General features: G+C 46.7%; 1 protein-coding gene across 3 annotated transcripts in view; it reads left to right on the top strand.

Annotated features, from left to right (window-relative positions):
• PRSS12 (serine protease 12) overlaps window positions 1-15,922 on the top strand; it is a 77,232-nt gene that overhangs the window by 60,577 nt on the left and 733 nt on the right. The window contains exons 10-12 of one of the 3 annotated variants that reach the window (XM_021008240.2): window positions 997-1,075; window positions 2,595-2,717; window positions 13,182-13,462. In XM_021008240.2, the coding sequence (XP_020863899.1) occupies window positions 997-1,075; window positions 2,595-2,717; window positions 13,182-13,462 (483 nt within the window). Of the gene's footprint in view, window positions 1-996; window positions 1,076-2,594; window positions 2,718-9,114; window positions 13,127-13,181; window positions 13,463-15,922 lie in introns of those variants that run through there. The other 2 variants (XM_021008242.2, XM_021008241.2) reach the window with 2 other exon arrangements.

The following is a 15,922-nucleotide window of genomic DNA, read 5'->3' as shown; positions in this document are numbered from 1 at the left end:
CTCCATGTCACGGTCATCAGCCAGATTCTTTGACATAGATGCTGGCTCTCTTCTTGACATTCTTACAGTTAATGTCCTCTTTCAGGCCCTCATCCTCACTCCCCCAATTGTTTTCCCTGCCTCCATTGTCTCTCCTTAATTCATCCTCCTGGCAGCATGACCTCTAAAGTCCCTTCCAGCTCAAGACTGCTGATACGCAATCCCACTAAGTGAATACCCTCCCCTGTGCCTGGAACGCAGGCTTTCCTCACCCCTGACTCTCAGATTCCTGAAAAAGGCTCAGGTTGAGCCTGAGTCCCCCGAGCCTTTCCTGGTCCTCCCTACTCTTAGGGCTCCCTCCTTCCTCAAATGACCTTGCATTTTACTAATCTGTGCTCCTCATACCACTTTCCCTCTTCCTCCTCCCTACCAAGCAGATTGTAAACTCCTTTAGGTCTTGGCTTAGTTGCCCCAGGCCTAGCACACTTTGTACATAGTAGGCTCTTAATAACTGATTGTGGAATTGAATTGAATGACCCCTTTCTCACCTCCCACTGAATCACTACTAAAACCTCTCTCCTGAGCTTTCCTGACTTGAGGTTGTACCCACTCCAGTCAGTCCTCATATTCTCACAATTAACAATACTTCTATCATGCTATTCCCCTGATGAAAGCCTTTTGCTCAGGATCTCTGACCACAAAGCCAGCACCCTTTCTCTAGAAAGAACCCAAGAAGGGGAAGATATTGCTAGAGAGAGCATATTGGCCAGAGCAGTCTCTAGAGGCTTTACTTAGTTCCCTCAGGGTTGGGAAGGAGGAGGCGGCTAGGAGAAGTACAAAGCATGTTGGCTGACTTAGAAAAATGCAGGCACTTTAGATAAGAGGAAAAGTCCTTTTTTTCAAGGAAAGATCCAGTCTAGCTTGTGGTTTTAAATGGGTGGGAACATGCATGTCCCTGGTTTGTGGTCCCTCCAGCAGTAATACGAGAGTTTAATGAATGGCCTATTTTTACTCTAGGTTCCCTTTCATCTGTTTGTGGTGTGAGGTTACTCCACGGAAGGCAGAAGAGGATCATTGGTGGGAGAAACTCTTTACGGTAAAATGATACTCAACAGAGGAATTGTCCTTAGGGGCCAGTTAAAAAAAATACTCTCATAGGGTTACACATTGCCCTCATCTCTCCAGTTAGATTCTATTTCTACCTTAGCCATTGTGTCTTCCATGTTAGACATAAAGAAAGGAGCCATGGCTGCATTGATGGTTAATGAACTGTGTGGCTCTGGGCTTCCTCCCATCAGGGAGTGCCAGGACCCTGGGCTCTCCAGGGCTTGCCCTTGTCAGTGCTAGCTTCTTTCCCTCCTGGAAAGATTTGGGGTGTGGCTGGGCAATAGATTTCATCTGCCATCCCAGTATCAACCCCACTAAGTCTGGCCAAACCAGTCTCTACGTTGGTCTCAGGGTGATACTGTGTTTGACCACAGGTATTCTTGACAACCATCTGTGAAGTCATAGAATGATAGATCAAGGACTGGAAGGGATCATTTTGCAGATGTGGAAACTGAGACCCAGGGAGGTGAATGATTTGCCCAAGGATACACAGGGAGCAAGCATCAGAGGCGAGATTTGAACTCAGGTCCTCTGCCTCCAGGGTCAATGTTCTTTCGCCTGTACTATGCTTTCTGCCTAGAATAGAGGGAAGGGTTGTGATTTGAATCAGTGAAGGGAACATCCCCTCCAGTGAAATCATGGATTTTCATGTTTAAGTGTTGTGGCATGGAGAGGAACAACCTATGTTTCTCTAGTCCTGAAAGTTCACAGCTTGTTTTTCTCACAACAGCCCTATGAGGTATCATTAGAGAGGGGGCAGTGATTTGTCAAAGGTCGAGTTACCAAGTGAGTGGCTGGGATTTGTAGCCAGGTCTTCTGACTGCAGGCTCAGGGGTTTCTCCACTTCTGTACCAGTATCCCTTGATTTCTGAAATGAAGAGTTTCCAAAACCAATGTGACAGGACCAAGGTGACGTAGCAGTGGACATCCACGATCTGTCACTGCTTGGGCTCGAATAGCAAATAATGCATGGCCAAGCTCCTTCCTTTCTGAAGTCCTCAGTCCACTCCCTGTGAAATGAGGATATCAGTCCTTTTATTCCAGGGCTGCTCTGAGAGAAAGACTCTGTGAAGTGGGAGCCTCTCCAGAAATGGACACCCTTCTAATGGGGAGATTTGGAGAGGTGCAGCTTCCTCGCAGTGAGAGGTACCCGTCTTCTGTCAGATTGCTTATTCAGGCTTAGGCGAGGGGGAAAAGTAGAGAAAGGGCAACTTTGTAGAATACTATGAAACTTGAGAGCGGATTAAATGTGTTTTTCCAGTGGGCTGGAGGAAGCGGGGAGGACGGAGCCTGTAAGCAGATCTCAGGGGCTGCTGATGGGTGACATTGTCAGGTTGGCAGCATCAAGGGGATTAAGTCATGTCCCAAACCCCATGCTCCAGCCCCGGGGCCAGACACCTCCGAGACATTCCAGCCACTTTTTGGCCCTCTGCTCCTGACCCCTCCCCCCTTTCTGTATTATTCGGTAAATGGCACAAACAGACACGCTTGGCATCTCTGCTCCTCAGTGGCGGCTGGCCCTGGCAGGCGGCCCTGCGGCTGAAGCTATCCCACGGAGACCGCAGACTCCTTTGTGGGGCCACACTCATCAGCAGCTGCTGGGTGCTCACCGCAGCTCATTGTTTCAAGAGGTGAGTATCCCTGTTGTCTAACTAACAGAACAATAATAATACTGGTAATACAGAGTGGGATGCACACAACATTATATACTAGGACTGCAGAACTGTAAGTGGGAATAATACCCCAAAAGACACCAAACTCTGAGTAACTGTAATGATCAGTGTCCCCATCTTGGCATAGTGGTGGGGACAATGGGGCAGAATTGTATATACAGTGTCAAAAGTTGTTACCGGATTAGTGGTTTTTGCTTACTTTACCTTCTGATAAGGGAGCATATAAGGTTAACAAAAGGTTATTATCAATAGAACATCTTTAACGTAGTAACACTGAACAGTCATTTATAGTGTCATACTGAACTGCATAACAACCTGGGAGGCAAGTTCTACAGGTATTATACCTCCATTTTACAGATGAGGAAACTGAGGCTCATTGAGGCTCAGTGACTTGCCCCTGTCACACAGTGACCAAGCTGGAGGCAGGGTCTGAACCTTTGCCCACCTGCCTCCCACTCCAGCATTTGGTCCGCCATGCCAGGCTCCCCTTAGCATCCTGATATCCTTGCATGGTCTCAGACCCCTTGTTTTTGCGGTCATTTTCCCTTTCCAGGGGGCCAGACAATGAGTCATGGTCTAGTTAGAGGCCTCTGGACTCGTTGTCATGGAGGATGATGACAGGCGGATGGTGATAGGCGGAGGTCAGCCTCCTGAGGAGGCTGCTGATGCTAATGATGCACCTAGCCAGGGCTGGGGTCTTCTGGGAAGTAAGAATGAACAGGAATGTGGAGGGAATGAGCACTGAGAGATGTCTCCTCCTCAAACAAGGATGGAAGGCACCCAACAAGGGCCAGCCTAGGCCCTTGCAAATCTGATCGATTTAAACGGACGAGGGCGGAGGAAGAAAGCTGCCCACACCGCTGTGCTTACAGATGGTATCTCATAATGCCACAGAGAGTAGCAGGTACACTAGTAGAGAGAGAGTCTCCAAAGAGACAAGCAGAAATTCACGGGGGACAAGAGCCAAGAAGAGCTCCCCCAAGATGGGCCGTAGCTATAGGAAATTAAACCACCTACGAGCACGAAGTTATGGGAGATCCAAGTCAAGGACTCTCCCTGACCATATCACGGCCCCACTCCCCATGCAGTCAATGTCAGTGGCTGCCTGTCACTTCCAAATTCCCGTTTGGTTTTTAAACCTCTTCCTCACCATCTGGCCCATGTTCCCTCTGCAGTCTTCTTCCACATTCTCTCTGTCCAGTGGTCTGGCCTCCTCTACTCCTAAGTCCACAGGCCGTCACCTCCACGAGCCACCTCCCAGATCTGAAATTCTCTCTCCTCATTTTAGCCTCGTGGTTCCCCTGGCTTTCTCCCAGTCTCAGCTAACATCCCACCTAGTGTCCCCCTCAGTTCTAGTGCCTTCCCTTTGAAATGACTTCCAGTTCACCCTCTACATCTCTAGATCGAGTATGTCTCTTTCCATCTGGTCTCCCCCATTCGATCGTGAGCTCAGTGAGGGCAGGGAGGTTTTGCCTTTCTTGGTGTGCCCAGCTCTCGGCAGAGCACTTGGTATAGTAGGCACTTAGTAAGTGATTATTTGTTTGACTTAAGGAGGCAAATTCAAATTTATAGTTCTATCACTGAGACTCGAAATGAGTCTAGTAACTAGAATGTTTATAGAACAAATATCATATCTAAAAGGAACAGGGTTGATTTTTAAGGGGGTAGGTGGAGAAAATAGAGCAAGAAGGTCAGAAGACAGATTCCTATGAGGAATTCCAAGAATCTGGGAGAGAAACATGACAGAATACATTTGGGGGAGGATCAGTGGAGGAAGACAGAGAGGATTTTGCTCGGGGAGTTTGCTATGGACCACTTGGATAGGATGAGCAAATAAACAAGGGATTCTGGAGACAGATCACAAACCTGGCACGGAGGGCTAATATCTGACTTCTGGAGGCCTGGGTTCTCTGGACAGCTGCGAGAGCTCTCTCTCTCCCCAAAACTGAGCAACAAATCAACTTTTAATTTGCCTCAATAATATAATTCTTCAAAAGATGGAGGAAGCAACGAGGGGAGCTTCTTGTGTGAACCTGATGATACAAAGTGGACCTAGAGGCTGAAGCAGAAAGAATAGGCACCCCGAATGGCCCCTGCCCCACTCCCTTGGGATAGAGATAGGATAGAGAAGGGGTAGAGGAGAGGAAAGCCAGTCAGAGTCTGGGATATGCCCTAGGATTGTGGAAAGCAGATTTCAAAGGGCTCAAGGGAAGAAGAGAGGATCCCAGGGCTGAAAACTGGACAGGAGAATCCAGTCTGAGAGGGATGGGGAACTCAAGAACAAAACGAGACATTTATAGACAATGAAACCAAGGGCATGAAATGGAGGACAAATACACTATTCTTGGAAGAACGGCATCAGAGATGGTGAAGCTCAGGAAAGCCAGGCACAGCAAAACCTTTCTTTTCAGCTTTGCCGGAGAAGGATCGATGACCACAGCTTGGGCTGGATGAGATGATGACAGACGACCAAGAGTAGGCAAAGGAATCAACTTTTGCACGAGTTCCTTTGGTTTCCTCTGCCAAGGAAAAAGACTTTTAGACTGGAAAGATCAGAAAATCATGTGCTTGACAAGGAATTGAAACCCAGCTGCCTTTAGGGAGCCCAGGTTACTGAAGGAACTGATGGCTGTGATTTCTGAGCAATCACTATCAAGGATCTCAAGATTGTGGAGAGCAAGAGAGGTGCCATGGGTCTTAGGAAGGACAAATTTCCCATTTTCCAAAACAGGAAAGAGTCTAGAATCTATAGAGATCAGTGCACTTCCCTTTTATTTCCAGCAAAATGTTAGAGTATTAAATTATTAATAGCGAGTATTAAAGTATTAAATATTGACAATTAACTCTATGTCGATTATTAAAGGGGACAGTTATGTGCATTCAAAAGGGAAACAGCCCGGGTGGCAGCATCATGACTTCATGCAGACTAACTTCATTTTTGTTTGCTGTCAGAGTTATTAGCCTAGCAGATTCAGGAGGATTCTGTGGATAGAGTTTACCCAGGTTTCAGCAAAGCATCTGAACAAATTTCTCCTGTTATGCTTGTGGGAAAAGATGGCAAGACAATAGCACAGTAAAGTGGATTCAGAAACAATTGGATGACCAGACTCAAGGAGCAGCTAAGTGGATGTTGTCCTGGAAGTAAGTCTCTAGTAAAGGACGTCAGGGATCTTTCTTTGATGCCGCATTGTTTAAGATTTTTATGGGATGAAGATACATATGACACGCTTGTGAAATCTACAGGTGGCATAAGCCTGGGGGAAGATTGCCAATGTAACGCATGAGAGAGCCAGGATCCAAATGACCTTACTAGGCCAGAATAATATGCCGGTTTTAAAATTACAGGCTTAATAATATTTATTCATTTATTGTTTATTAATTTATATTTACTAATTAACCCATTGCTCATTACTTCCATACTCCTGTAATACCAATGAAGCACTTGCAGTTTCACTGAGATGGGTAATCTCTCCACAAAAACAGACCATTGGGTTCAGAATTGGAAGAGACCTCGGATCTCCTCTAGTCCCAAGTGAGACTCATTCTACAAGTGAGAAAAAACCGAGGCCCAGAAAAGGGGCCTCCTTGCCCTGCACACGTAGCAACGCAGACGCTGGTGTGTGCACATTCACAAGTGGCTTCATGAGTTTCTGCAGCAAATGTTCCGGTTGTCCCCAGAGTTACTGAGATAGAGTGCCATAGCTGGGGTAGCCTTTCCAGGGCTGGCTGAGCCTTGCCGCCATGCTGGCAACGTTTTTGGTGACTCAGTGTCACCTTCATGCCGCCATTGGAGGACGGCTCTATTGGAGCGTCTGAAACACATCGTTCAGATTAACATATCAGGTATGCGTGCACCTTCCTGATGCCAATCATGTGCAGGTCAATGTCTCTTTTATATTCTAGGTAAGATGATTAAAATACTGATTGGAAAGATGACAAGCAGATACTCATATTCAGTAAAGAGTTACTGGGTCCTTAAATGTGATCCAAGATTCTTTTAATAAACTCTGAGGAAAGGAAGATTGTCCTTGGGATATGTCCCACTGGTTTTGAAGCCTGTCTCAGGTTTCATGTGACTTCCTGTTTTGTAATTTCTAAGGAGTAGGTCAAGACCTATTATGAATAGGAAAGTTGTAAGAGTCCTAGGACAGGCTGCCCACAAAAAGTGAAGCCAGCATTGTGTTTTCTTGGGTAGTATGGGCTCTGGGCTCACTCTCCCAACTTCTCCTTCCATTGATGGTCTAGGGTCCCAGAGTCTACTGACTGACCACTTCTCCCCTCCAGGATCTAGGGAAAACCTGGAGGAACTGAGGGTGGTTTGCTCAAGAGTCCCCTTTCCTATGGGTATGCTGCCCATTGATTATCAGTTGATATCAATTAACTGGCCAAATTTAGTTAGCTTTTAGAAACAGATATTTACTAAAGTACTATAGTAAGAACAATTGGTATAAAACATCCCTCTAAAATGAGGACACACTTCCCCACAAGGATATTTGGAGTCCAAGGGAAAGTGGGCTCAAGTTGAGGGAGAAGATGTGACAAAAGTGTAATTCATGGTTCTTGGCTGCTGGAAGACCCTCTGTCCTTTGTGGAGCCTTCATAAAGTCCCCCTCAGTCATAGAGTGGGTTTTTTTTTTTATTTTGCCAGTGTGGACAACATTAGCACACTAAATTGCTATCTAAAGTCACCAAGACATTTAATTCAACAGATATTCATTTGTGTGGTTGGCATTTATTTAAAATAACGCAGGGATTGTATGTGTATTTGGTTTTCTTTAGTTAGCTGCACTGAAGACATGGTCACAGTAACACCACAGAAATCCGGAATATTTTTTTTTTCACTCATCACTCTACTTGAAAGCAAAAGGCAAGTTAGTTATAGGATCATAGGTTTAAAGCTAGAAGGTCCCTAGAAACTATGTGGTCCAAGCCTCTTATTTTATAGATGAAGAAACTGAGACCCAGAGAAGATGAGTGATTAGCCCAAGGTCACACAGGTAGTTTATCAGAGGTGAGACTTGAACCCAGGTCTTCCTGACTGAAAACCATTACTCCTTACACTGTGCTAAGAGAGTTCATTGCACTTTTCTTCCCCCAATTTTATTAATTTGTTGATTTATCAACAATCACTTCCATATGCTTTTGAGTTGAAAATTTTTCTCCCCCTTCCTCCCACCCACCCTCCCCAAGATGGCGCACAATCTGATATAGGCTTTACATTTATATTCCTATTAAACGTATTTTCACATTAGTGAAGTTGTAAGTAAAAATTAAAACCAATAGGAGGAACCATCAGAAAGATGAAACAAAACTCAACAGAAGGTAAAAACAAGTGAGAGCGATTCGACTTCCATAGTTCTTTCTTTGGATGTGGACAGCATTTTCCATCCCGAGGCCTCTGGAGATGTCTTAGATCCTTGTAATGCTGAGAAGGGCTCAGTTTAACAATATTAGTCATTGTATAACGTGGCTGCTATTGTGTACAAAGTCCTCTTGGTTCTGCTCACTTCACTCAGCATCAGACCATATAGGTCTTTCCAGGTTTTTCTGAAGTCAGCCTGTTCATCATTTCTTATAGCACAATAGTATTCCATTACATTCATATACCACAACTTGCTCAGCCATTCCCCAATGGATGGGCATCCTCTCAATTTCCAATTCTTTGCCACCACAAAAAGAGCTGCTATGTATATTTTTGTACATGTGGGTCCTTTTCCCACTTGTTTGATCTCTTTGGGATATAGCCCTAGAAGTGCTATTGCTGGATCAAAGGGTATGCACATTTTTGTAGCCCTTTGGGCATAGTTCCAAATTGTTCTCCAAAATGGTTGGATCATTTCACAACTCCACCAACAATGTATTAGATTTCCAATTTTCCCACATCCTCTCCAACTTTGATCATTTTCCTGTTTTGTCATGTTGGCCAATCTGATAGGTGTGATGTGGTACCTCAGAATTGTTTTGATTTGCATTTCTCTAATCGATAACGATTTAGAGCATTTTTTCCTATGACTATAGATGGCTTTAATTTCTTCATCTGAAAACTGTCTGTTCATATCCTTTGACCATTTATCAATTGGGGAATGGCTTGTGTTCTTATAAATTTGTCTTAATTCTCTATATATTTCAGTGCACTTTTAAAAAAGTGTTTATTTTTTGAAAATGTTTTTATTCAGAATGTAAACATGGTATAGCTTTCTGCTCCTTTTATGCCCTGGAAGTTATCTTTCTTCAACGTACCTACTTTGTCTCTGGTTCCCTTCTGGGACACATTGATCCTAGCTATGGTGGATGCTACCACTGAGACCTGGTCTTCCATCTGTCAAAGTTGACAGTGTTCTCCTCCAATTAATAGGGTGAGAGGAGGAGGAGGAAGCAGAGATTCTCTCCTCGGACCTTCTCCTTCCCAATGGATTCCCTCCCAAGAGCTTGGATGGACCTACACCACCTCTAGACCACTCAGTCATGGTCAGACTCTGAACTGGCTCAGCCCCACAGGGCAGAACTGACTCTTCTTCTTCTCACCCAACCATAAGACATTTTTCTGTGTCGTGTCATACGCTTTCACCCAATCCCGCTAAAACATTTCTCCTCCTCCCAACTAGTTTATTGATTGACTCAGTAGAGATGCCCAGGCTGGGTCAGCATCTCATTCATTCCTTTGATGGACTGATCCGAATGAGACATCCTGATCTTGTGTGTTCTTGGGGACAGGCTTACGGAACACCCTGACCCCTGAAGCATGGAAACACTGCTTAGATCCAGCCCTCCTGTTGTGATGCCGACAAGCATTTATTAAGCACCTACTAGATGCCTCCCTGTGAGGTCTTGTTGATTTAGTAGTAATCACCAGTATTTATGTGGCTTTAAGATTTATACAGACTAAGCGATGCAGTGGATAGAGCATGGGGCTTGAAATCAGGAAGACTCATGTTCCTAAGTTCAAATCTGGCCTCAGACACTTCTTAGCTGTGTGACCCTGGGAAAGTCACTCAACCCTGATTACCTCAGTTTCCTCATCTATAAAACAAGCTAGAGAAGGAAATGGCAAACCACTCCAGTACTTCTGCCAAGAAAACCCCAGATGGGGTCACAGGGAGTTGGATATGACTGAAAATGACTGAACAACAAGAAAAAAGACTTGCAGAGCGCTTGAAGTCTGCCGTCTCATGTGACGCTCAGCAACCCTGTGAAGTATGTGCTGTTTTGATCCTGCCACGCAGCTGCCTCATAAGCTCAAGATTTAAGCGCGGGAGATGCGGTCCTCAGCGACGGCCAATGCAGCGGTTGCCTTCATTGCATTGCTTGCGGGAGGAGCCCTCCACTGAGGGGTCAGAAGATCTGGGTTTAATTCCAGGCTCACGCATCTTCCTGTGCGGGCTCTAGCAAGTCGTTGTCCTGCTCTGGGCCTCAGTTATCTCACCCGCGAAATGATGCGCACCCCTTCCTGTTCTGCCTCATATGTGGAGATGCTCACTTTCGGCGGGGGAGGGTTCCCAAGCTTAGAGTCAATAAAATGTAACATGTGTTATTTGATGTTTCTTCAGTTCATAATAAATTGTGTGTGTGTGTGTGTGTATCTATATATAATGTGTATATATACCTACACACGCACAGGTACATTTTAAGCCCATGGAGATGAATTAGCTTGCCCGAGGACCTCTAGGTAGCAAACATCCAAAGTGGGGTGTGGAGCCAGCTGGGAAGGAGCAGCTGTCCCTCCGGATTGTGGTCAGGTACCCAACAGGCTACATCCTCCTCTCCTTTCCCAGGTGGCTGGCTCGGACATCTCTTCCCTTTCTCCCCACATCTGTCATGATGAAAGTGGAGTGATCCCCATGGTGATGGAGGCATCTTACTGTGTCTCCTCCTTCCGGTCACCCACCTGGTGTGCTGCTGTAGGTATGGACCCCAAGCCTCAAACCTTCCACTCATTACTTGTCCGTTCAGCCACTAACAAATGTTTGTCCTGCTTCCGTGCAGGATGGGACGTGAGATAGGCTCTGTCCCCTCATCATTTCAGCTCCATATTTAGCAGAATTCTGAAATGCCTTCCTCCACATGGACAGAAGGCCCTGATGTGTACCAGAACAACGCCAGAGCCCGGCAGGTACCTGGGTCCTGGCTGCTGTCAATAGCATGCTGGAGAAAATGAGCAAGCAGAGACAATTTAGCCCTGCTGTCTGCATGGAAAAGCTAATAATTTGCATCTATTTTAGTCCCTGTCCCAAGGAGCAAGTAACAGGGATACTGACTTTCACAAGGTTGCTGTGTCAGATGTTTCCTAGCCAAAATCTGTTTGGAAATGTCAGGCAATTTTTGCTATCTCCAAGGCTCGGCCTCCAGAAAATGCTTAATAAATGCACTTTTCACTCATTCCTTCACTCCCTCCTTTGGACAAAGGACACACCAGAGTGAGAGAGCTAGCACCCCAAACCTGCCATGTTTGACTTTGATAAACAAAGGTTATTAAAATCGCAGCAGGCCGGCTAGAGAGTCACTCATAAATTATTATTTGGCAGGAAGGAATCCTTTGCAAGTTCCCCTCCTAACTTCCAGACACACTAATGAAGACTTTCAGCAGTCACTGCCTAACAGGCTTGTGCCTCAGCCAGAACGTGGTCCCTTTCGTGTGTAACCACATGCCCTGGGATCACTGACACCAGATGACAGATCTTTGGCCGGCACCCTGCCTAATCCACTATCACGCTCTCTGAATTCCAAGCATGACATCTGTTCCATTTATAATCTCAGTAAATGGAGGACGGGCTTGGTGAGTTTGCTGCATAGAACTGGGATATGCAAGACACTAGGGGATGGAAAGGGAACTTCATTTTGATAGCGTATGAGATGACAGAAGATTTTTCTGTTTAAGAGATATTGTTAATTCCCCTCAGGCTGGTGAGGGAGGGGTCTGGTGAAAGCTGACAGATCCACACCTGGCATGAGAGGGGGGAAGAAAGGAGAGGTATTCATGTACTAGGTGGCTCAGTGAATAGAGCGCTGGGCCGACAGGCAGGAAGACCTGGGTTCAAAGCTACCCTCGGATACTTGCTAGCTGTGTGACCTTGGGTAAGTCACTTAACTTATTTGTCTCAGCATCTTCATTTGTTAAAAATAATAATAATAATAATCAGGATAAGAATAGCACCTGCTTCCTAGGGTGGCCATGAGGCTCAAGGGAGTTAATGCTTGTAAACCGCTTCGCAAACTTTAAAGAAAGCTGTCATTGGCACTGCAGGCAATCTCTTGGCCTCGGGCATCCAGTGCTGGACACAGCTGCTGCTCGTGATATGGAGAGGGGAGATGCCCTGTGGGCTCAGGGATGTCCCCTGCAAGAGCTCAGACAACAAATGCCGTCAGGCCTCTATGACTGGCTGCCCGCAGCAAAGCCTTCCTGGTGTTGTCGGGGTGTAGGTGTGATACAGGAAGTCTGGGGTTTGGCTGGACACTGGCCCTTGGGTTTTCCTGGGGTCAGAAAGCTCCCTCTACCAACGTGGGTCTGCTGCTCTTCTGCAGCTCAATCTCAATTAAGTGACCTGCCCAGGGCTGGGCCAGTGGGTCAGCATCAGGACTACAGTTCAGGTCTGCTGGACCCCAGGGCCGTTTCTCTAGGGTGCCATGCCTGCCTGCAGGAAGCCTTTAGTTTTAAGGAACAACTTCGCCACAGAAATGACCACACCAGTGGATGTTGGGTGTGGGTGTGGAACCCTTCTAAGAGCTGTGGTGTCCAAGATACCAGGGCTTAGGCTCTGTTCAGAAGAGAATGTCTAGTTCAGCAGTGTTTTGTTCCTTCTCTGTCCATGGCCAGAACCCTGACCTGCTCCCCACAGGTGCTTCATGTAGCGTTGCTTTGTGATCTACGGGAAAAGTAGTGACTCCTCAGTCGGGGCCCTGGGTTCAAATCCCACTTCTGGTATGTACTTCCTGTGTGACCTAGGACAACTCACTTAACCTCTATGGGCCTTACTTTCCTCAGCTAAATCTTTGAGATCCCTTCCAGCTCTAGAAACTCCTGTGATCCCCTTTCACACGTGATATAAAATGTTTACATTTACACATGGATTTACCCTTGCATTCTAGCCCATCAATTACTCAAAGACTTCCCCGAGGTTAGACTGAGGTGGTAATTAGTGAGAAGGGCCAAGGGTCAAGGCAAAAGTAGAGCCCTGCCAGTTGACTGGTGAGGGCCACCATTACTGCTGGTCTGAGCCATAGAGTTCTTCTCTGTTAGAGAAACAAATATGTGAAGTTTGGATTCAGTCAAAGGGCCACACCTGAGGACCTAGCGGGCCACACGTAGCCTTGTGCCTGTCCTAGAGGTTAGGCCCAGAACTTTGGAGATAGTTAGTTCTTAATGATTGCTTGATGAGTCTTCTCACAATCACCACTTTTCAGTGTGCCCCTTCCCCTGACTTTCAGATATGGTAACAACACTCGGAACTACATCGTCAGAGTTGGGGACTATCACACCCTGGTGCCAGAGGAGTTTGAAGAAGAGCTCGAGGTCCAGCAGATTGTGATTCACCGGCAGTACAGGCCGGACAGCAGTGACTATGACATTGCCTTGGTGAGGCTGCAGGGACCAGAGGAGCAGTGTGCCACATTCAACAGCCATGTTCTGCCTGCCTGCCTGCCCTTCAGACGAGAGAGGCCACAGAAGACTGCGCCCAACTGTTATATCACTGGATGGGGAGACACGGGTGAGTGCCAGCCACTTAACATGTTAATGTGACCTTGTGGCGGAGTTTCTGGGGAGCTTCTCACTTCTCTGGCTCATTTCCTTTTTACCCACAGTCTGGCCCAGATAATTTCCATATGGCCTCTCCTCTGGAACAAGGTGACCAGCTGTACCTGGTGGCTTACGCTCCTCTCTCGGGTTCTTACTCTTCTGTTTCCAGGAGCCTTACTAGGTCCCCTGTGTCAGTGCCTGGTTGATCTCTGGGGATATTTCATAGCGCGGTAGATAGATTCCCTGGAGTGTACCTTGGTGACCCTGGGTGGTGTGCCTGTCTCTTTGTGGGTGACCTCATGTTTCCAAGGACATCAAGACTCCATGGCAGGGCTCTCCCCTCCTCAAAGTATTCAACTTAGCTGTTCCTCCCTAAGCTGTCCCGGGCTGAGGCCACGGCGATTCAGCCCCGTGACATAGGGGCCGTGAGTCTCTGCATCTTCTCAGACAAAGCACAGCTTAATGGGAGGCTGAGGTTCCTGCCCAAACATCAACATTCACCAAGAAAAGCATGCATGCAATCAGAGGCAATGCTGGAAGGGACCTCAGCCTCTCTACATCAACCCCCATCCTCATTCTCCAGAGAAGGAAACTGAAGCCTAGGGAGGAAAAGGGACTTGCCCAAATTCATCAGAGGGCCTCTAGTCACACACAGCACCTAGGACTGATGACAGATACCACCTAATGACATCTTATCAAGCGTTCTTCTTGCCAGGGTGTGACTGAGTGCCAGTGTGTTTCTAGACTCCTTAATCCCTGCCAGGGGGAGCATGACTTGGGTCACTTACTTTCAAAAGCTCAGCCCTGATTTGAGTGAACCCTGGCAAGGAAGTCATCGCAATCACAGCTGACCTTCACAGAGCACTTCAAGGTCCCAAATATGCTCTCTGTGTGTTATTTTGTTTGAGCCTAGACCACCTATTCAAGGGGTATTGTGGTCATTACGTTCCCCATTTTACATGAAACTGAGGCCTGAGCTGTGCGTGGCTTGTTCAGTTATAGCTGGTAAGGATCAAGAGCCAAGGTTACAGCCCAGGTCTTCTGGAGTTCAGGGCAGTATTCTCTTCACTATTCCATACAGTCCCACTGGGGAAGCAGAAGAGGCCACACATAGGACTGCCAGTTTTATGAGTCACCCTTGCCAAAAAATTCTATCATCTAGTGCTCATCCTTCTAGTGAAGAGGCTGAAATCAACTAAGCTGAATTAACAGTAGAAAAAAAGAGTAAATGCTCAGGGTGGCAGGCTCGCCATAAGATGACAGGAGGCATTACGGTAGTGTCCACTGTTGGACACGGAGGTAGGAAGACCTAAGATAAATCCCACCTCTGATATGTACTAGCTGTGTGACCCTGGGCAAGTTGTTTAATCTGACCTTAAGTCTTCTCCTGTGGAAAACAAAAGGATTGGGCAGCTGCCCAACAGCTGATCTGATTAAACATTTTATCATCTAAAATGAAGGGACTGGCCTCTAAGGTCCAAAAAGCATTCCCCTCTGCATGCTGGGTTATGCCCAGTAGGTGGCCCAGGAGCTGAGATTCCGTTGTCCAGGACTTGAATTATCCCTGTGCAGTCTCTGCAGCCTGAGAAGAAGCATCGGGGTCCAGCTGAGCCCCGGCCACTATGACCTCTACGGATGGAGGGAGCTCTCCAATGAGTCACAGATCCATGAGGATATACATGGGGGAATTATATGAGAAAGAGTAAGGGGGCATATTAAATCCTTACACTTTACCAGGCAAGGACAGAGGGTCATATTGTCATAGACTTCCAGGGGAAAGTGATCTTAGAGGCCGAGTCCAATGTCCTCATTTTATAGAAGAAGAAACTGAAACACAGAGCTGTTCTGGGCAGTATTTGAACCTGGGTCTTAACTCCAAGGCCGGTGTTCAAAACTTCACTGCATCTCAGAATCTTCGGGATTTCCATCCAGAATCATACACTGCCACTTACCATTTATTTTAGTGATGTGAAATCTTTTCAGGGATGATTGCCCAATTTGATGATAGGGAAATCTTCCTTCAGGGAATATCAGTTCTGAAAAGCTAGAATCCTAACATGCTCTGAAGCATTTCCATTGAGTACCTGCTGGGGGGGGATCATGGTACATGGCTGACTCTTGAACCAGAGAAGCTGGGTGCAAATCTTCCCTCTCATGCTTACTACTATGTCCCCCTGGGAGCCTCATTTCCCTGTCTGTCAGATGAGGAGGTTGAATGAGCCAGCCGCCCACCCAGCTCTAGATCTCTGATCCAAACCGTATAGGCCTTCTTCTGGTGGGAGTCCTGCTACCCTGCTAAGCCTATCAATGCCTGAGACTGACATCACAAAGGTGGGCAGGAATCTGTTGTCATCCCAGTAGTCCAAAGGGTAGGGTAGTTTCTCATGGCACACAGGGCTTCCCATATCTCTGAACCATCGCTGTGTAGCTG

Source organism: Phascolarctos cinereus, unplaced genomic scaffold (assembly GCF_003287225.1).
Source record: "Phascolarctos cinereus isolate Bilbo 61053 unplaced genomic scaffold, phaCin_HiC Scaffold_9;HRSCAF=440, whole genome shotgun sequence".
Classification (NCBI taxonomy): Eukaryota; Metazoa; Chordata; class Mammalia; order Diprotodontia; family Phascolarctidae; genus Phascolarctos; species Phascolarctos cinereus.
This window is presented reverse-complemented; position numbering and strand designations above follow the sequence as displayed.